Below are 21,122 nucleotides of genomic sequence, written 5' to 3'. Positions count from 1 at the left end.
ATAAGGCAACAATGGCCATCAAACAGAGGATCCTCGACACGGAACGCCCCACAGATCTAAGTAGGGCCACTGGCTTCCTGGCCTCGGAGAGTCTCAGATTCACTGTCTCCCTCTCTGTCTATTTGACACAGTTGGAAATACCCGGCCACAGAAGGGCGTTCACCCTCGCTCACTGTCAAGCCCTTCCTTCTGCGGTTCTGGAAGGCAAATGCAGGAAGTTCCCATTTGCAGAAAGGCTTTGCCCTTGTGACTCTGGGGAGGCACTGGAAACCATTGAACATCTACTTCTCTCTTGCCCCTTTTACAAAGACACCCGGGACGAGCTCATCCTCCCTCTACTTTATTTATTTTGGCTTGGGATCTTGGGCAAGTGCACAATCCCCTTCTCTTTCCTTAATATAGAGATAATCAAGGGTGTGCACCATGGAGCTCCCCGCTAGTGACAGTTTTGGGCAAATATGCTTCTTCTCCCTTCTCCTCCTCTCCTCTTCCCCCTCAAATCTCTTTAAAGTTGCCGCTGCCTCCTCTTCTTCCTTCTCTCCTCCTCCTCCTCCTCTTTTTCCTCCTCCTCAAATTAATCTACACTCTTTAAAGCTGCCTCCTCCTCTTAATTCTCCTCCTCCTCTCATCTCTCCTCCTCACCTCCTCCTCATCTTCCTCCTCTCAATTCTCCTACTTCTACTCCTCTCCTCCTCATCATCTTCCTCCTCAAATTAATCTTATCACTCTTTAAAGCCTCCTCCTCCTCCTCCTCCTCTTCTTCCTCCCCTGAATTCTCCTCTTCCTCTTCCTCTTCCTCTCCCCTCCTCCTCTCAATTCTCCTACTTCTATTCCTCTCCTCCTCCTCATCTTCCTTCTCAAATTAATCTTCACTCTTTAAAGCCGCCTCCTCCTCTTAATTCTCCTCTTCCTCATCTTCATTCTCCTCCTCTCCCTCCTCTTAATTCTCCTCTCCTCCTCCCTCATCTTCCTCCTCTCAATTCTCCTACTTCTGCTCCTCTCCTCCTCCTTTTCTTCCTCAAATTAATCTTATCACTCTTTAAAGCCTCCTCCTCCTCCTCCTCCTCCTCCTCCTCCTCCAATTAATCTAACCACTCTTTAAAGTCAACTCACCCTAGTCCACCACTGCAGCTCAGGGTTTGTTCTAAAGTGCAGCTGGAGACATTTTGTATAGTGGGGAACAAAATGAAAAGTGGGAACTAGGTTTCTGTGCAGTTCGGAATATGGGAAACAGTTGTAGAAATAGATGAGGGGAACCAAAGAAATAGAAAAATAAGGCGATTGCTTTCAAGTTTCATAACTTTATATTGATAGTATTATTGGGACCAACTACTTGGATAGTCAAAAAACATGTATTAACTCTCAAAATCCTATATATAAACAGTATATGTAGGTATACAACACTTACACAACACTAAAAAAACCAACCAAACAGAAGTCTCCAATGACAGTACCTACCATGTGCCACACCTCCTCTCAAATTATATCAGTCACGGTTATGTTTTCATTTTCTTTCTCTCTTTCCAATTAGAAAATGTCTGGGAAGTGTTCATAAATTGGAGGTGGGAAGCTACACCGGCTACTTCTGTAGTTCGAAAAAGGGCTTTGAATAAATAGAGGTCATTCACACAATCAAAAACTGTGTTCTACCCAGGTCTGGGAGCTGTGTGTGCTCCCAGGTTTCAGTTGTGTGGAAGCAAGGTGGGAGGGAAATCTGGGTGGAAGTGATTGGGTGGAATCAAGGTAGGAGGGAAACCTGGGTGGAAGTGATTGGGTGGAAGCAAGGTAGGAGGGAAACTTGAGTAGAAGTGATTGGGTGGAAGCAAGATGGGAGAGAAACCTGAGTGGAAGTGATTGGGTGGAAGGAAAAGCTACCCAGATTTTCCTCTTAACTTGCTTCCACACAATCACTTCTGCCCAGGTTTTCTTCCTACCTTGCTTCCACGCAACCGGAAATTGGGAGCCCACAGAGCTCCCAAACCCGGGCAGAACACAGCTTTTGATTGTGTGAATGACCTCATGGTCTGCTGCTGCAGCTGTGGCAGCAAAGTCCACACATTATGTGCTGAGCGGAGAAGGGCTTCCTGTGGTGTGTCTTGCTTTTGCTGCCAGACACTCCCCCCAACCACCTCACTCTCTAAACTAAGAAGCCCTCAATGTTTTAGTCTTTCACCACCGCCTTGGCTGCCCTCCTCTGACCCCATTCCGGTTTATCAATGTCTTCCTTCAAATGTAGGCTCCAGATCTGGGCACAAGACGTTGCGCCCACCGTCACACTTAGGTCTCCTCCCTCTCCCCCACGTGAGTGGCTGAGCACGCTGCTGATTGACACTCTGGGACGATTGCACCTGCATGCTTGTATGCAGAAGATTCCCACTTCCCTCCCTGGCAGCTCCAGACCGAGCTACCTAGAACCTTGGAGAAGCCGCTGCCAGTCTGGGTAGACAATACGGAGCTAGGGGGACCAATTGGTATGACCAATGGAATTCCCAACAAAGAGAACGTACAGCAGGAACTTTCCTCAGCATGTACGATCTGCTCAGATTTCCTGGGACTCTTCAGACACTGCACACGGACACTGTCCACAGCAAATGTTTCACTTCGGAGAACGTCTACAGTGGCCCATTTCACACTGCATGGCTGCTGAGGCGCTGGCGTCTACAGCTGACACGCAAAGCCAACGGAGTTGGACCCAGCCGAATTGACAATGGCCGCATTCGCACATCACGCGAAACTGCAATTAAGCGGGGCAGAGGATGGAAATCCGCAGCAAAGGCGCCCTGTGGTTGACCTTGCCAAACGCCAGTTTGAACCTTCGATTCGTAGTCAGTTTGGCCAGCCCAACGTGAGGTGGAAGAAGCTGGTGGAAAGGCCATGCCTGTCCCATCACCGGAGCTGAGCAGGTGAACTCTTGGCTTCCTACTCCAGGGGCGTAACTACCATTAGGCAAGGGCAGGCGGTTTCCTGGGGGCCCCACTGCCTTGGGGGCCCCCCCAGAGACACCTCACATGACTCCCCATTGCCCCCTGCCCAGCCCCATGTCCCCTCAGCCTCTTGCCCTCTTTGCCCTCCTCTCTCCTGCTTGTCCTCCTGGCCGGCAATCGAAGCAGCAGGGAAAGCTGCAAAGAGCTCCTTTTCTCCCGGCCTCTCGGCTGATTGGCGGGTGGGCGGGGCTTCCAGGGAGGCCTCCGTGTAGGCCTCAGTGGAGCCTGAACTGGAGTCGGCTTGCAGGGAGGCCCCAAGCAAGGAAGGCAGGCAGGAGGCAGGGAGGCAGAGTGGCCCCCACAGCTCTCTGCAGCAGACCCTCTGCCCAGCCCAGCATCTGCCAGGTAGAACGTGAACTCCTTTTAGGGGTCACCCCTCTCCCCCGGATATATAGGGATCTGCTTGCCATAGGGCTTGGGGGGGGGGAAGTCTCTGAACATTTAATTTAAAACAGCTTGGAAATTTTGCTGGCTTAAAAAAAAAAAACTATCTAAAAAATCCTATAAGGGGCTTGTTGCATGGCAGAAAATATTAAAAACTTCTGGAACAAACAATAGTATATTTATTCATTCATTCATTCATTTATAAATAACTTTTATAAGTTATTTATAACTTATAAATGGGGGGGGTGTTTCTTGTCACACATTATTAGGAAGACCAACTGCTCGGAGAGGAGAGCTGGTCTTGTGGTAGCAAGCATGAGTCGTCCCCTTAGCTAAGCAGGGTCCGCCCTGGTTGCATTTGAATGGGAGACTATAAGTGTGAGCATGGGAAGAGATTCCCCTCAGGGGATGGAGATGCTCTGGGAAGAGCAGAGGGTTCCAAGTTCCCTCTCTGGCAGCATCTCCAAGATAGGGCTGGGAGAGAGATTTCTGCCTGCAGCCTTGGAGAAGCCGCTGCCAGTCTGTGGAGACAATACTGAGCTAGATAAGACCAATGGTCTGACTCAGTATATGGCAGCTTCCTATGCTCCTATGTTCCAGACCCTGCCAGGAAAATATTCCAATAAATCCTTGGAATTCTTCTGTACTGAACTGTCTCAAGACCTCTTGCTTTCCTGCTTTCTCACCAAACTGGTTTTGCTCTGCTGTTTGGGGACTGAACTGCAATTCTTCCTTGACAGTTGTCACCTGCTGCTTCTGTGTGTGTGTGTGTGTGTGTGTGTGTGTGTGTGTGTGTGTGTAGAGTGATAACACAGTGTGGGAAATTGGTGACACAACTATACCCCCGATCTGGCCTGTGAGCCATTTCTTTGGACCAGGGGTAAGTCTGTTTTGACCGACACACCCCTTTGGCGGGACAGGCTGGTTCGAACTCCGATTGCACAAACCGGGCCGGCTCGATGTTGAGCCTGACCCGAAGCGAGTCGATCCACACATCTCTAGCGGCTGCTTGTTTGATTAGATCTGTTAACTGTGCTTCTTGTGACTGACATAATTTTTTTAAAAAAAAATACTAGCCGGATATAGAGGATGGATCTCTAGAATTCCCCACCCACCGCTTCCTGTTCATGGGGTGTAATAAAGCCTTCATGGGAGGAGGGTACACTATCGTTTTCAAATGACTAAATTTCCCTGCGGAAGAGGACTTGATGGAAAGCTCATCTCCTTGCCTTTCTAGAGAGGAGGGAGAATAACCAGATGAACAGGACCCAGAGTGGCTTCTCCTGCTCTCCTTTATTTTCCTCGAGGTGCAAAGTGAACAGAACAACTTGGGGCGCCCCAAGCTCTGAAAGGGCCAGATGCTGAGTGAGCTGGACCAGTGGTGTGGCTCAGTAGAAGTCCATTCTAAAATCTAACCTAGATTTTATTCTTCACACTAATAGGGGAGGTGATGGTTGTTTTCCTACCACAGGCAATCTCAGAGTATGGATGGACCGATGAGTTGAGATTTGTCCTATAATGTTTTGCTGTTGGTGTCTGGTTCTATACCTCTTAGTGTTGTAATTCTGTTTTAATAAATTTACTTTGAATTTTTAAAAAAATCGTGAGGCTGCCATGCAGCACAACAGAACGCCAGCCCAGTAGTATCATGTAAGTCGTACAAGCGCACAAAGGCAAAATGCATCCAATGGGGAGGCAGAAGTGTAAGCCCACTGGAAACAATGGACTTCCTCTGGTGTGATGCAGTTTATACAAATGGCACGGACGCAATCATACGAGGCAGACGTTTGTTTGCACTGTGTGTCCGCCACCATCTTTGCCTTCGGCCCACAAACAGGCTTTATGAAATTGATTATTTTTTAAAAAAAATGTTCTAAAAATTTTTGTTTGATACTGTGTTTTCTATTTTGTATTGTTATTTGTTTGTTTTGTGTTCTGCGTTTTGACTGGAAGCTTTTATTGTTGTGCTGTTGTGAGCCACTCCAATAACAAGTCAAAATTGGTTGAGGCTGCCTAACCGTATCTTGGAAGAAAAGGCGTGCTTGTCAGTTGCTTTGAGGAATGAATGACAGACTGAATGAGACATCATCTTGTAGAGAGAAAGGCTTTCATGGCCTCCTCTCAGTCAGTCTGTGAAATCTGCCTATCGGGGAAAGGCTTGGCTTTCTCAAACTTCTCAGATCTCCTTGAGAAACAATGGAGGTGGATCAGGGGCCGGGGAGCCTCCTACCAAGGAGCAGTCTACCTTGAGCCAGGAAAGCGCTCCGGTGAGTAGCACCTCTCAGAGCCTCCCTTGGCCCCGAAGGCATCTCCCAGGAGAGACGTTTCTGCAGCTCGGCTGGACCCAAAGACCTTTCCATCCCACTGTGCCCAAAGAATACTCCGAGCAGTATATCTTTCTCTTCTTTAAAAACGAACACAAACCCTTTATTTTTTACAATCAATTTCTGCCGTGTCTAATTTCAATCGTATTATCTCCCACGTATCATCATTTCCCCTCCCCCTCCCCCTCCCCTTCCCCAATCAAATGCCAATCAAAAAGATCTATGCTAAAAATACAGGCTAAACAAAGAAATAAGTACATTGTGCCTCCTAACTGTCCCGATCAAGCCCATCTCCCCCCCCTCCGCCTTCTCCTCCTCCTCCACCACGGTCCAGCTGGCTTTTCCTGACCCGAATGTCCACTTTCTCCTCCACGCTGCAGAGCCGGCTCCTTAGCTTCGTCAGCTGCCGCCTCAGCCCCTTGACTGTACTCTGTGCCTCCTTGATGCTGGCAAGGTCTTTCTCGCCTGAAAGGAGAGGAAAGAGACCCTGAGAAGGGAGGGGCCTCTCTGCCCCCAGGCCAGGCCCTGCGCTGACCTCCTGGCCCCTCCCAGACTCTGCCGGGACCCTCACTTGCTGTCTCTCCTTCCAAGGTCCCTCCTAGTGGCCAGGAGGGTGGTTGGTGCAAAAGGCCGATGCACTGGAACTCCACCTCCAACCATCAGGAGGGCTGTTCTCAGCACAGCCGCCTGGTCTGCTTCCTGGTGATCAGAGCCTGCTCTCCCTCCAAGGAGTTCAGCTTTTTATCGTCCCCAGAACCCTGAGAGGCACCTTAGGCTGTGCGATGAAGAGCCAGCAGACAGCAAGGTTGGTGGCTGAATGGGGTTTCGAACCCAAGTCTCTCTGGTTCTAAGGCTGGGGAACGGACCTGATGCCTGCTCTCCCCCACTTATCTGCTGCACACATTTCTCCCCGCTTGCTGTCGCCATTTTTGGACTCTTAAGTTCCACCCCAAGGATGGAAGAGGAAGGGGGCGTCGGGTGGGGCACTTCGGAGACTTACTCTCCTGCAGCTCGTGAATCTGGATCTCCGTCATTGCCTGCAGGACTTCATGAAGGTTGTGGAGATCTGGATCCAGAAGAGGAGGGGAAGGAGGAGGGGTGAGGAGGGGATGCAGGTGGAGGGGAGTGGGGGAGCTGGTGGGGGAGAGGGAGGGCAGGGAGATGGGCCCAGGCAGGGGCTGGGACGATGAAGAGGAGCAGGCATCAGCAGCAGGAGGAGAACCATCAGGTGGAGGAGAACCAGCCGCAGGAGGAGAACCAGAGGCAGGAGGAGAACCATCAGGTGGAGGAGAACCAGCCGCAGGAGGAGAACCAGAGGCAGGAGGAGAACCAGAGGCAGGAGGAGAACCAGCAGGTGGAGGAGAACCAGCCGCAGGAGGAGAACCAGAGGCAGGAGGAGAACCAGAGGCAGGAGGAGAACCAGCAGGTGGAGGAGAATTTGCATCACCATCATAGCCTTGGCAGAGGTGACCTGCAAGAGAAGAGAGCAAAGAGGAGGTTGGAGGACATCTCAGGGCACCCCCAGCCCCTGCCCTCTCTGCCCCGCATTAGAAGGTGCTTAGCTGCCCCCAGCGGAGTGTGGCCACCCGGAAGGAAGAAGATGCAGGCACAGCCTCAGGAAGCAGCAGCAATGTCCCCGCAGGCCTCCCTTCCCCAAGACTGGGCAGGGAACAAAGATTGGACTCCTCGGAGGGAGGGAAGAGGGAGCAAGAGAGCCATCCGGGGGCCCGGCAGCCATGGTGGAGCTACCTGCTGCTCTTTCCCTCCACAGACGCTCTTCAGCCGCTTCGATCCTCCTCTTGGTGTAGACAACCTGCCAGTGCAGGGTTCCCAAAGAGGCCATGAAAATCTCGGAGAGACGCTTGATCCTCTTTTCTGGGAGGGAGAGAGCAAACGGGACCCCCTCTGGCGTGGCCTCGCCAGACTGGGGGCCGCGGAGAGGGCAAGACGAGGGTTGGGTCCGTTCCGAGGGCTGGCCTCGAAATCTCCCCCGGATGCCTCTTGCGGGGGTCCGGGTGTGTGGGGAGGGGCTGAGGGGGGCTGTACTTACGCTTCTCCGTGTACTGGACCTGGAGGTCACTCAAGAGGTCTATTGCCACGGTAGCCTGTGTGCTAAAAGAGGATGCCGTGGAGGGAGTCTTCTGGGGCAGGACTAGTACAGTGGAGAGGTCGGTGGAGAGGTCAGGGATGGGATGGGATCGGAATAGGGGTGATGTTTCCTCCGTTAGAAGAAGAGGGAGGGAGGGGGAGACTGGGATGGGGTGGTGGGAGCATAGGGGGGAGGTGGGGTGGGGAGGTAGGGATTGGGGTCGGTGGGTGGGGGAAGCAGGAGGGGGGACAGGGCTGGGGTTCTCAGGAACACCTGCAAGAGAGGGAAGGAAGCAGGGATCAGGAGACGGAGGAAACCTTGAAGCCCTGATGGCCACAGCCTCCGCTTTCCACTTGCCAAGCGAGGATGTTCTTTGGGTGGGCCAGTGTCAGAAATAAATGGGGGAGGCTGGATCGAGGCTCTCTCTGCCACGATGCCCACATAACGCAGCTGCCATACGGAGCCTTAGGCTTTGCCTCCCTAGGCCAAGCTCTGACTGGCATCCACTCCAAAGCAAAGGTCTCTTCCTAGGACAAGGAAGTGTGGCTAGGACCTGAAGGCCATGGCCCTCCTCCCTCCCTAGGTGGCTGGCAGAGGCCCCCCAGATACGGCTGTGGGCTCCATCAGGTGCCTAGGAGGCCGGTGGCCTGTCCACCTCCTGCCACTCATCCATCAGACGACCTTCTTCTTCCCATCGGGCTCCTTTGCCCAGAGCAAGAGATCCTCAAGGAGAGCTGCTCTGGAGATCTGGCGAAGCCCTGAGAAGGAGCCCTCCCCATGCTGGTCCCCCACTCACCAGTCTGTTCCTCCTCTTGATCCTCAGGGAGCCTGCAGGGGAGAGCAAAGGCGTATTCTCGGTCACCAATCCCAAGACCTGGGGGGTTTCCCAGTCAGGCCAGGGGGTGCACATCTCCCCCTCTCCTCCTGGCTCGGATGCATCCGACCAGCAGTCCTTCTAGGTGGCCCTGCCCGTTTTGGATGCCTCCAGAGTTGGGAATTTGCTGGGGTTAGGAACGGACAGCATCATGGGTACTGTTGGGCCCTGAGGACTGACCCATCCCTCTCCAGAAGAGCTTTCCAAAACAGGTTTCATTTGGGGCGTGTCTGTTTGTTTTTGCAAAATGAGACAAGAAGCCAGTTTTGCTGGGATCAAATTCAGATTTGCTAGCATCATATCCATCGGCCTGTGTTTGGCCTCCTGAAGGTAGCCGGGCTCACCCAGTTGGGGACATGGGTGCCACACCTCCTGGGTTGGGGTCCTGCCTGAACCCCATCCACGCTTGAGGGGGACCCCCTCCTGGGCCAGAAACATCCAGAAGGGAAAGAAGAACCACTTACTTGACAGCTTCTTCCTGCTGGGACCTGGAAGAAGAAGAAGGAAGAAGCAGGCTTAGGCACGATTCTTGGCAAGAGGAAGGGTGGGCTTCATGGGCAGCTGGAGATGTCAGCTTCAAAGGGAGGGCCAAGGGTTTCCCCACAACCACCCCCTTAGTGGTCTCCCATAGTTCCTGGGCACTCCTCGTGGTTCATGAGTCTAGGGCCTGCAAGCCCAGGAACTACTGTGGAAACCACCCCACGAGGCGACCCTTGAGGGTTCCTGCATTTCAAGGACAAGCTGCTTGGGTTCCATGCTGGAGGTGAAATGAAGAACAGAAGAGCAGCCCTGCTGGATCAGGCCCATGGAGGCCCATCGAGCCCAGCATCCTATTTCACACAGTGGCCCACCTGATGCCTCTGGGAAGCCCACAGGCAGGGGTTGAGAGCTTGTCCTCTCTCCTGCGGTTGCTCCCCTGCAACTGGGATTGAGAGGCATCCAACCCAGAGAAGGTAAAACCAAGGAAGGACAGCTTTCAAAAGCAGTCCCAGGCAGCCCTTGGGTTGGGTCCCACCCCTGCCCCACCGCCATGCCAGACTGTACCTGAAGCAGGCGAAGCAGCCACCCATTTTGGCAAAGAAAACCAGCAAGACCAACCAACTGCCGCTGGACGCCCAGGATGGCCAATGAACCTCCTCTGGCAGAATCCCTGCAGAATTCCGTTAACTGCGGTGAGGTCACCAGATCCACTAATGGCCACGCTGGCTTGTTTAGGTTTGAAATCCTGTCTGTCTTGGGATGCAGCTCCCAGTCCCCAAGCACCAGGGCAGGGTCAGCCCTTTCTGCCCTCCCTGCTCCCCACATGGCTTCCCCCTCTAATCACACACCCTTCAGCCCCTTGCTTAGGAATGCCTCTGCAGAAAGGAAGCCCTCCTTCGCATCTGGAGGCCATTCACACCACCCAAATCTCCGTCAGACAAGTGTCCTGCCCTGGTTTGGGAGCTGGGTGTGCTCCCCCTTTTGGGTGGTGTGGAAAGAAACAGCCAGGGAGGAGGAGGGAGAAGTGATGGTGTGGAATCCAGGGAGGAGGAAACGCTGGGGAGATCAGCTCTTCTTCCTACTCTGGTCCAAAGCTGGGTATGAAAGCCAAGAAGGATGGTACTGTCCTAGTCCTGCTTAGCGTTTCCTCCTACCTGGATTCCACACCATCACTTCTCCCTCCTGCTACCTAGTTGCTAAAGGCTCCCCTCGCAGTACCAAGCGGCCCCCCAAATGGGCTCCCCCCACCCCAATCCAAGCCTCCAGCTGCTGCTTTGGCTCCTGGTGGGAAAGGAGAGGCCTGGAGAAGAAGGTTTGGTCTGCAGTGACCTCTGCTGGCAACCAGGGCAGAAATGCTTCCCTTTCCGAGTTGGTTTTGTCTTTGCAATGGTTGGGTTGGGTCTTCACGGTCAAATTTTGAGGATTCCTCTAGCCTCAAAACAGTGAGTACTTTTTCCCGGGAGGTTGAACTTACAAGTACAGCTTTTTTGTTCTCCGTTTTTCTCTTCTTAATGGTTTGTCTTCACAAGACCCAAATGTCATGAAAGGAGACTGAGCAGCCCAGAATGCCACTGCAAGGGGCCAGAATTCAAGGGCTTCCTTGGAACAAGGGGTCCCGAGGAGGGACACCCACCCCTCATTTGCAGGGCTTAGGCTGTATTCAGGTAAGGCTGAGGCACCAGAGTCCTTTCAGACAAAAGAGAAGGGGGGCCAAGCTGAGAGCCACCAGCCATTGTGGGACTACAGCTCCCATCATCCACCCCAACTGCAATATGGGACAATAGGAGTGGCTTCTCCAAAGTTGAAGGCAGAAGATACAGGGAGAGAACTTGCGTTCTTCTGCTCTCCCCAGAGCAGCCAAATCCCCCAAGGGGAAGATCTTCCAGTGCTCACACATGTAGTCTCCCATTCAAATGCAGAACAGGGCAGCCCCTGCTTAGCAAAGCGGATGACTCATGCTTGCGACCACAAGACCAGCTCTCCTCATCTCTTCCCCTCACCCTTCTGCTTAATGCCTCAGTTCCCTTTCCCGCTCCCCCATGGAATCATAAGAACATAAGAACAGCCCTGCTGGATCAGGCCCAAGGAAGCCCATCTAGTCCAGCATCCCGTTTTGCACAGTCACCCACCAGATGCCACTGGAAGCCACAGGCAGGAGTTGAGGGCATGCCCTCTCTCCTGCTGTTACTCCCCCTGCAACTGGTACCCAGAGGCACCCCGCCCCCGAGGCTGGAGGTGGCCTACAGCCCTCCGACTAGTAGCCGTTGATAGACTTCTCCTCCATGAAGTTATCCAAACCCCTCTTCAAGCCCTCCAGGTTGTTGGCTGTTACCACATCTCGTGGCAGAGAATTCCACAAGTTGATTATGTGTTGTGTGAAAAAGTACTTCCGTTTGCTTGTCCTAGATTTCCTGGCCATCAATTCCAAGGGAGGACCCCTGGTTCTAGTGTTATGGGAGATGGAGAAGAATTTCTCTCGATCCACTTTCTGCACACCATGCATGATTTTATAGCCCTCTATCATGTCTCCCCACAGTCGTCTTTTTTCTAAACTCAATAGCCCCAGGTGTTGTAGCCTTGCCTCATAAGAAAGGTGCTCCAGGCCCCTGAAACCTAGAGGCCCCTGAAATCATGAAACTAAGCCACATCTTGAGGTCTTTCCCCAGATCTCCCCTCCGCCCACCCCCTAACCCTTCCAGGAAAGCTGCTTGTGTGGTCCTTTTGTGTTACCCTTCTTTCAGTGCCGAGCGTGAGTGCAGGGGGTGTGACTCTGGATTTGCATGGGTGTGGAAAGGAAGCTGGAGCGACATCCTTCAGGTGTGATGCGGAGAGGGAGCGAGGATCTGGATTCTCTCTTGAGGTTTAGGCGGCTCTTTCCGTGCAAGCGAACAAATTACTCTGCCTGCCCAGCCCTGCCATTGCTTGCCTGGAGCAAGTCTAGCTCTCTTGCCTAGGTGCAGAATTGGCGTTGCAGAATGGTGACCTGGGCGTCATGAGTCCCGATTTTATCATTGCTTCCTTACCAAGCCCATAGAACTAATCCTTGTAAAACCTTTTCCTCAGATCCCCGCTTGGTCCCCTTTTTTCCAGCCTTCTCCCTTTGCCTCAACCAGGGGAATTCAGATATTTTTAAATGGGTGCAGAATGCTTTGACATAGCCCAGAAAAAAACCGACCTGTGGTTTACGTAGCTTAACTCCAGTTTGAGCAAACTCCGGTAGTAAATTTTGTCACCCCAACATGAGGTTGGGCAGTGGTGGTGTTACATCTGAACATGGACGATGCCATAACCACAGTTTATGAGAGAAGAGCTGGTCTTGTGGTCGCAAGCACGACTTGTCCCCTTAGCTAAGCAGGGTCCGCCCTGGTTGCATATGAATGGGAGACTAGAAGTGTGAGCACTGCGAGATAATCCCGACCCCCTCAGGAGATGGAGCCACTCTGGGAAGAGCAGAAGGTTCCAAGTTCCCTCCCTGGCAACATCTCCAAGATAGGGCTGAGAGAGACTCCTGCCTGCAACCTGGGAGAAGCCGCTGCCAGTCAGTGTAGACAATACTGAGCTAGATGGAGCAAATGGTCTGACTCGGTATGTGGCAGCTTCCTATGTTCCTATGTATTGGGCTTCTCCTCATTCCTCCGGCTTGCTATGGGCTGTGATAAGGCAACAATGGCCATCAAACAGAGGTTCCTCGACACAGAACGCCCCACAGATCTAAGTAGGGCAACTGGCTTCCTGGCCTCGGAGAGTCTCAGATTCACTGTCTCCCTCTCTGTCTATTTGACACAGTTGGAAATACCCGGCCACAGAAGGGCATTCACACTCGCTCACTGTCAAGCCCTTCCTTCTGCGGTTCTGGAAGGCAAATACAGGAAGTTCCCATTTGCAGAAAGTCTTTGTGACTCTGGGGAGGCACTGGAAACCATTGAGCATCTACTTCTCTCTTGCCCCTTTTACAAAGACACCCGGGACAAGCTCATCCTCCCTCTACTTTATTTATTTTGGCTTGGGATCTTGGGCAAATGCACAATCCCCTTCTCTTTCCTTAATATAGAGATAATCAAGGGTGTGCACCATGGCGCTCCCCCCTAGTGACAGTTTTGGGCAAATATGCTTCTTCTCCCTTCTCCTCCTCTCCTCTTCCCCCTCAAATCTCTTTAAAGCTGCCGCTGCCTCCTCTTCTTCCTTCTCTCCTCCTCCTCCTCTTTTTCCTCCTCCTCAAATTAATCTACACACTTTAAAGCTGCCTCCTCCTCTTAATTCTCCTCCTCCTCTCATCTCTTCTACTCACCTCCTCCTCATCTTCCTCCTCTCAATTCTCCTACTTCTACTCCTCTCCTCCTCCTCATCTTCCTCCTCAAATTAATCTTATCACTCTTTAAAGCCTCCTCCTCCTCCTCCTCTTCTTCCTCCTCTCAATTCTCCTCTTCCTCTTCCTCTCCTCTCCTCCTCTCAATTCTCCTACTTCTATTCCTCTCCTCCTCATCATCTTCCTTCTCAAATTAATCTTCACTCTTTAAAGCCTCCTCCTCCTCTTAATTCTCCTCTTCCACATCTTCCTTCTCCTCCTCTCCCTCCGCTTAATTCTCCTCTCCTCCTCCCTCATCTTCCTCCTCTCAATTCTCCTACTTCTACTCCTCTCCTCCTCATCATCTTCCTCCTCAAATTAATCTTATCACTCTTTAAAACCTCCTCCTCCTCCTCCTCCAATTTATCTAACCACTCTTTAAAGTCATCTCACCCTAGTCCACCACTGCAGCTCAGGGTTTGTTCTAAAGTGCAGCTGGAGACATTTTGTATAGTGGGGAACAAAATGAAAAGTGGGAACTAGGTTTCTGTGCAGTTCGGAATATGGGAAACAGTTGTAGAAATAGATGAGGGGAACCAAAGAAATAGAAAAATAAGGCGATTGCTTTCAAGTTTCATAACTTTATATTGATAGTATTATTGGGACCAACTACTTGGATAGTCAAAAAACATGTATTAACTCTCAAAATCCTATATATAAACAGTATATGTAGGTATACAACACTTACACAACACTAAAAAAACCAACCAACCAGAAGTCTCCAAGGACAGTGCCTACCATGTGCCACACCTCCTCTCAAATTATATCAGTCACGGTTATGTTTTCATTTTCTTTCTCTCTTTCCAATTAGAAAATGTCTGGGAAGTGTTCATAAATTGGAGGTGGGAAGCTACACCGGCTACTTCTGTAGTTGGAAAAAGGGCTTTGAATAAATAGAGGTCATTCACACAATCAAAAACTGTGTTCTACCCAGGTCTGGGAGCTGTGTGTGCTCCCAGGTTTCAGTTGTGTGGAAGCAAGGTGGGAGGGAAACCTGGGTGGAAGTGATTGGGTGGAATCAAGGTAGGAGGGAAACCTGGGTGGAAGTGATTGGGTGGAATCAAGGTAGGAGGGAAACTTGAATAGAAGTGATTGGGTAGAAGCAAGGTAGGAGGGAAACCTGAGTGGAAGTGATTGGGTGGAAGCAAGATGGGAGAGAAACCTGAGTTGAAGTGATTGGGTGGAAGGAAAAGCTACCCAGATTTTCCTCTTAACTTGCTTCCACACAATCACTTCTGCCCAGGTTTTCTTCCTACCTTGCTTCCACGCAACCGGAAATTGGGAGCCCACAAAGCTCCCAAACCCAGGCAGAACACAGCTTTTGATTGTGTGAATGACCTCATGGTCTGCTGCTGCAGCTGTGGCAGCAAAGTCCCTACATTATGTGCTGAGCGGAGAAGGGCTTCCTGTGGTGTGTCGTGCTTTTGCTGCCAGACATTCCCCCCAACCACCTCACTCTCTAAACTAAGAAGCCCTCAATGTTTTAGTCTTTCACCACCGCCTTGGCTGCCCTCCTCTGACCCCATTCCGGTTTATCAATGTCTTCCTTCAAATGTAGGCTCCAGATCTGGGCACAAGACGTTGCGCCCACCGTCACACTTAGGTCTCCTCCCTCTCCCCCATGTGAGTGGCTGAGCACGCTGCTGATTGACACTCTGGGACGATTGCACCTGCATGCTTGTATGCAGAAGATTCCCACTTCCCTCCCTGGCAGCTCCAGACCGAGCTACCTAGAACCTTGGAGAAGCCGCTGCCAGTCTGGGTAGACAATACGGAGCTAGGGGGACCAATTGGTATGACCAATGGAATTCCCAACAAAGAGAACGTACAGCAGGAACTTTCCTCAGCATGTACGATCTGCTCAGATTTCCTGGGACTCTTCAGACACTGCACACGGACACTGTCCACAGCAAATGTTTCACTTCGGAGAACGTCTACAGTGGCCCATTTCACACTGCATGGCTGCTGAGGCGCTGGCGTCTACAGCTGACACGCAAAGCCAACGGAGTTGGACCCAGCCGAATTGACAATGGCCGCATTCGCACATCACGCGAAACTGCAATTAAGCGGGGCAGAGGATGGAAATCCGCAGCAATGGCGCCCTGTGGTTGACATTGCCAAACGCCAGTTTGAACCTTCGATTCGTTGTCAGTTTGGCCAGCCCAACGTGAGGTGGAAGAAGCTGGTGGAAAGGCCATGCCTGTCCCATCACCGGAGCTGAGCAGGTGAACTCTTGGCTTCCGACTCCAGGGGCATAACTACCATTAGGCAAGGGGAGGCGGTTTCCTGGGGTCCCCACTGCCTTGGGGGCCCCCCCAGAGACACCTCACATGACTCCCCATTGCCCCCTGCCCAGCCCCATGTCCCCTCAGCCTCTTGCCCTCTTTGCCCTCCTCTCTCCTGCTTGTCCTCCTGGCCGGCAATCGAAGCAGCAGGGAAAGCTGCAAAGAGCTCCTTTTCTCCCGGCCTCTCGGCTGATTGGCGGGTGGGCGGGGCTTCCAGGGAGGCCTCCGTGTAGGCCTCAGTGGAGCCTGAACTGGAGTCGGCTTGCAGGGAGGCCCCAAGCAAGGAAGGCAGGCAGGAGGCAGGGAGGCAGAGTGGCCCCCACAGCTCTCTGCAGCAGACCCTCTGCCCAGCCCAGCATCTGCCAGGTAGAACGTGAACTCCTTTTGGGGGTCACCCCTCTCCCCCGGATATATAGGGATCTGCTTGCCATAGGGCTTGGGGGGGGGGAAGTCTCTGAATATTTAATTTAAAACAGCTTGGAAAATTTGCTGGCTTAAAAAACTATCCAAAAAGTCCTATAAGGGGCTTGTTTCATGGCAGAAAACTATAAAAACTTCTGGAACAATATTATATTAATTTTATTTATTTATTCATTCTTTTGAAAATGCACTTTTGTTCAAGTTGGTTTGCAACCCAGAAGGTCTGAGTGAGAACTGGGAAGCATGTGTGGTGCGTTTTATTTTATTTTTCTTGTGTGTGAACTGCTCCCCAAGAACCCGCAGGGACTTCAGGGTCAATCTGGCCAACATGTGAATGCAGCACCTCCATTCCCGAGGAGAGGTGTGTTAAAGGGCTTTAAAAGCCTCCTGTGAAGAACCTCCAGCAATGAAACTTGACTGAATTGGTTCAAAATTCTGAGAAAACATATATAGGCTCACCCTGCATGGTTGAAAGTCTGCTCTGCTAATCTGCAGCAAGGGGGCCATTTCAACAATTAGTGTTTCTAGTTTGTTCTGGGCATTAAAAGTAGCACAAATATATAGTTCTCAATGTATATCACTATATATTGTGAAGTGTGTGTGTGTGTGTGTGTGTGTGTGTGTATTCAGTGAAATGTATTTCTAGATAGCATATTTATTTTGAAATAGACTTAAATCCTTGGGGGCCTGGGGTGTGCGGAGGCCCTGGACTTTGAGAGGGGGCCCCATTTTAAAATCTGGTCTCTGGGCCCACTCCAACCTGGCTACACCCCTGTCCGACTCATCTGTTTGCAAAGTTCTTGACTAAACCTGAAAGTGCACACAGGTTCCATTTATGCCATATACAGGCAAACCTCTGAATCTGCGGGCAGAGGTGCTCTTACCTCTGGACTTCCTGGCTGAAGTCCGGGGGGCCCCAGATCCTCTTTAGGCCCTAGAGTGGCCAGGCCCCCCAGAATTCCGAGATTCACCCAGATTTTAAGCATCCCACGCAGATTGCTTAGACCAGGGCTTCTCAACGTTGGGTCCCCAGATGTTATTGGACTTCAACTCCCATAACCCCCAGCCCCAGCGGCTTTGGGTTGGGGAATATGGGAGTTGAAGTCCAATAACATCTGGGGACAAAACGTCGAGAATCTCTGGTCTACACCAGGCCTGCTGCACAACTGGAGTCTTCCAGTGGTTTTGGACTACATCTCCTAGTCTTATATTTTTATTAACTCCCCCACAACGAGAACTGTGCAAAGCCTTGAGACAGCCTGGAATGGGCCCCGAACTGTCAAACTGCAGCCCCCAAACAGTGGCCTGTTTTGCTGCAGACGCGGGAGAACAGGATTGTTGCATGGGCATATTTCTCATATTACATTTTTATTGACCCCTTCAGTGCCCAAAAAGGACCAGAATGGAAACTGATCTGTGGAACTCTCCGATTCTGTGCTGTCCCCGCGGCTTGTTTGCATAGAACAACCTGGCTGGGCGGCAGAGTTCCCTCGAACAGGGATTCCCAGAAGTTGTTGACTACAACTCCCAGAATCCCCAGCTGCAATGGCTTTTGCTTGGGGATGATGGGAGTTGTAGTCAACAACTGGGGGGGGGTTCTTGTCACACATTATTAGGAAGACCAACTGCTCGGAGAGGAGAGCTGGTCTTGTGGTAGCAAGCATGAGTCGTCCCCTTAGTTAAGCAGGGTCCACCCTGGCTTGCATTTGAATGGGAGACTATAAGTGTGAGCATGGGAAGAGATTCCCCTCAGGGGATGGAGATGCTCTGGGAAGAGCAGAGGGTTCCAAGTTCCCTCTCTGGCAGCATCTCCAAGATAGGGCTGGGAGAGATTCCTGCCTGCAAGCTTGGAGAAGCCGCTGCCAGTCTGTGGAGACAATACTGAGCTAGATAAGACCAATGGTCTGACTCAGTATATGGCAGCTTCCTATGCTCCTATGTTCCAGACCCTGCCAGGAAAATATTCCAATAAATCCTTGAAATTCTTCTGCACTGAACTGTCTCAAGACCTCTTGCTTTGCTGCTTTCTCACCAAACTGGTTTTGCTCTGCTGTTTGGGGACTGAACTGCAATTCTTCCTTGACAGTTGTCACCTGCTGCTTCTGTGTGTGTGTGTGTGTGTGTGTGTGTGTTTGTGTAGAGTGATAACACAGTGTGGGAAATTGGTGACACAACTATACCCCCGATCTGACTTGTGAGCCATTTCTTTGAACCAGGGGTAAGTCTGTTTTGACCGACACACCCCTTTGGCGGGACAGGCTGGTTTGAACTCAGATTGCCCGGACCGGGCCGGCTCAATGTTGAACCTGACCCGAAGCAATTCATACATCTCTAGTGGCTGCTTGTTTGATTAGATCTGTTAACTGTGCTTCTTGTGACTGACATAATTTAAAAAAAAAAAAAAATACTAGCCGGATATAGAGGATGGATCTCTAGAATTCCCCACCCACCGCTTCCTGTTCATGGGGTGTAATAAAGCCTTCATGGGAGGAGGGTACACTCTCGTTTTCAAATGACTAAATTTCCCTGCGGAAGAGGACTTGATGGAAAGCTCATCTCCTTGCCTTTCTAGAGAAGAGGGTGGAGAACCAGATGACCAGGACCCAGAGTGGCTTCTCCTGCTCTCCTTTATTTTCCTCGAAGTGCAAAGTGAACAGAACAACTTGGGGCGCACCAAGCTCTGAAAGGGCCAGATGCTGAGCGAGCTGGACCAGTGGTGTGGCTCAGTAGAAGTCTATTCTGAAATCTAACCTAGATTTTATTCTTCACACTAATAGGAGAAATGATGGTTGTTTTCCTACCACAGGCAATCTCAGAGTGTGGATGGACCGATGAGTTGAGATTTGTCCTATAATGTTTTGCTGTTGGTGTCTGGATCTATACTGCTTAGTGTTGTAATTCTGTTTTAATAAATTTACTTTGAATTTTTTTAAAAAATCATAAGGCTGCCATGCAGCACAACAGAATGCCAGCCCAGTAGCGTCATTTAAGTCGTACAAGCGCACAAAGGCGAAATGCATCCCAAAGGGGAGGCAGAAGTGTAAGCCCACTGGAAATAAATGGACTTGCTCTGGTGTGATGCAGTTTATACAAATGGCACGGACGCAATCATACGAGGCGGACGTTTGTTTGCACTGTGTGTCCGCCACCATCTTTGCCTTCGGCCCACAAACAGGCTTTGTGAAATTGATTATTTTTTTAAAAAAAAATGTTCTAAAATGTTTTGTTTGGTACTGTGTTTTCTATTTTGTATTGTGATTTGTTTGTTTTGTGTTCTGCGTTTTGACAGGAAGCTTTTATTGTTGTGCTGTTGTGAGCCACCTCAATAACAAGTCAAAATTGGTTGAGGCTGCCTAACCGTATCTTGGAAGAAAAGGCGCGCTTGTCAGTTGCTTTGAGGAATGAACGACAGACTGAATGAGACATCGTCTTGTGGGGGTCTTGTGGAGAGAAAGGCTTTCATGGCCTCCTCTCAGTCAGGCCGTGAAATCTGCCTATCGGGGAAAGGCTTGGCTTTCTCAAACTTCTCAGATCTCCTTGAGAAACAATGGGGGCGGACCAGCAGCCGACGAGCCTCCTACCAAGGAGCAGTCTACCTTGAGCCGGGAAAGAGTTCAGGTGAGTAGCTCCTCTCAGAGCCTCCCTTGGCCCCGAAGGCATCTCCCAGGAGAGACGTTTCTGCAGCTGGGCTGGACCCAAAGACCTTTCCACCCCACTGTGCCCAAAGAATACTCCGAGCAGTATATCTTTCTCTTCTTTAAAAACGAACACAAACCCTTTATTTTTTACAATCAATTTCGTATTATCTCCCACGTTTCATCATTTTCCCTCCCCTCCCCCTCCCCCTCCCCTTTCTCAATCAAATGCCCATCAAAAAGATCTATGCTAAAAATACAGGCTAAACAAAGAAATAAGTACATTGTGCCTCCTAACTGTCCCGATCAAGCCCATCTCCCCCCCCTCCGCCTTCTCCTCCTCCTCCACCACGGTCCAGCTGGCTTTTCCTGACCCGAATGTCCACTTTCTCCTCCACGCTGCAGAGCCGGCTCCTTAGCTTCGTCAGCTGCCGCCTCAGCCCCTTGACTGTACTCTGTGCCTCCTTGATGCTGGCAAGGTCTTTCTCGCCTGAAAGGAGAGGAAAGAGACCCTGAGAAGGGAGGGGCCTCTCTGCCCCCAGGCCAGGCCCTGCGCTGACCTCCGGGCCCCTCCCAGACTCTGCCGGGACCCTCACTTGCTGTCTCTCCTTCCAAGGTCCCTCCTAGTGGCCAGGAGGGTGGTTGGTGCAAAAGGCCGATGCACTGGAACTCCACCTCCAACCATCAGGAGGGCTGTTCTCAGCACAGCCGCCTGGTCTGCTTCCTGGTGATCAGAGCCTGCTCTCCCTCCAAGGAGTTCAGCTTTTTATCCTCCCCAGAACCCTGAGAGGCAGCTTAGGCTGTGCAATGAAGAGCCAGCAGCCAGCAAGTTTGGTGGCTGCACGGGGATTCGAACCCAAGTCCCTCTGGTCCTAAGGCTGGGGAACGGACCTGATGCCTGCTCTCCCCCACTTATCTGCTGCACACATTTCTCCCTGCTTCCTGTCGCCATTTTTGGACTCTAAGTTCCACCCCAAGGATGGAATGGGAAGGGGGCGTCGGGTGGGGCACTTCGGAGACTTACTCTCCTGCAGCTCGTGAATCTGGATCTCCGTCATTGCCTCCAGGACTTCATGAAGGTTGTGGAGATCTGGATCCAGAAGAGGAGGGGAAGGAGGAGGGGTGAGGAGGGGATGCAGGTGGAGGGGAGTGGGGGAGCTGGTGGGGGAGAGGGAGGGCAGGGAGACGGGCCCAGGCAGGGGCTGGGACGATGAAGAGGAGCAGGTATCAGCAGCAGGAGGAGAACCAGCGGCAGGAGGAGAACCAGCGGCAGGAAAAGAACCAGCAGCAGGCGGAGAACCA

At 51.5% G+C, this 21,122-nt stretch overlaps 1 protein-coding gene and 1 long non-coding RNA gene across 2 annotated transcripts; one reads left to right on the top strand and one right to left on the bottom strand.

Moving 5' to 3' along the window:
- Nucleotides 1-5,892: 5,892 nt before the first annotated feature.
- Nucleotides 5,893-7,929, bottom strand: LOC128337502 (uncharacterized). Its single transcript, XM_053278565.1, has 4 exons — nucleotides 7,743-7,929; nucleotides 7,442-7,567; nucleotides 6,693-7,163; nucleotides 5,893-6,157 (listed from the first exon to the last, which is right to left on the bottom strand). The coding sequence occupies exons 2-4, from the start codon at nucleotides 7,533-7,535 to the stop codon at nucleotides 5,961-5,963; spliced, it is 762 nt and encodes a 253-aa protein (XP_053134540.1). The 5' UTR covers nucleotides 7,536-7,567; nucleotides 7,743-7,929; the 3' UTR covers nucleotides 5,893-5,960.
- A 7,893-nt stretch (nucleotides 7,930-15,822) lies between these two features.
- Nucleotides 15,823-20,786, top strand: LOC128337412 (uncharacterized). Its single transcript, XR_008312258.1, has 3 exons — nucleotides 15,823-16,131; nucleotides 19,475-19,803; nucleotides 20,226-20,786. It is a non-coding gene; the product is annotated as an uncharacterized LOC128337412 (long non-coding RNA).
- The last annotated feature ends 336 nt before the right edge of the window (nucleotides 20,787-21,122 follow it).

This window comes from Hemicordylus capensis, chromosome 14, assembly GCF_027244095.1.
Source record: "Hemicordylus capensis ecotype Gifberg chromosome 14, rHemCap1.1.pri, whole genome shotgun sequence".
Lineage (NCBI taxonomy): Eukaryota > Metazoa > Chordata > Lepidosauria > Squamata > Cordylidae > Hemicordylus > Hemicordylus capensis.
Note: the sequence above shows the minus strand (reverse complement) of the source record. Positions and strands in the feature narration are given on the sequence as shown.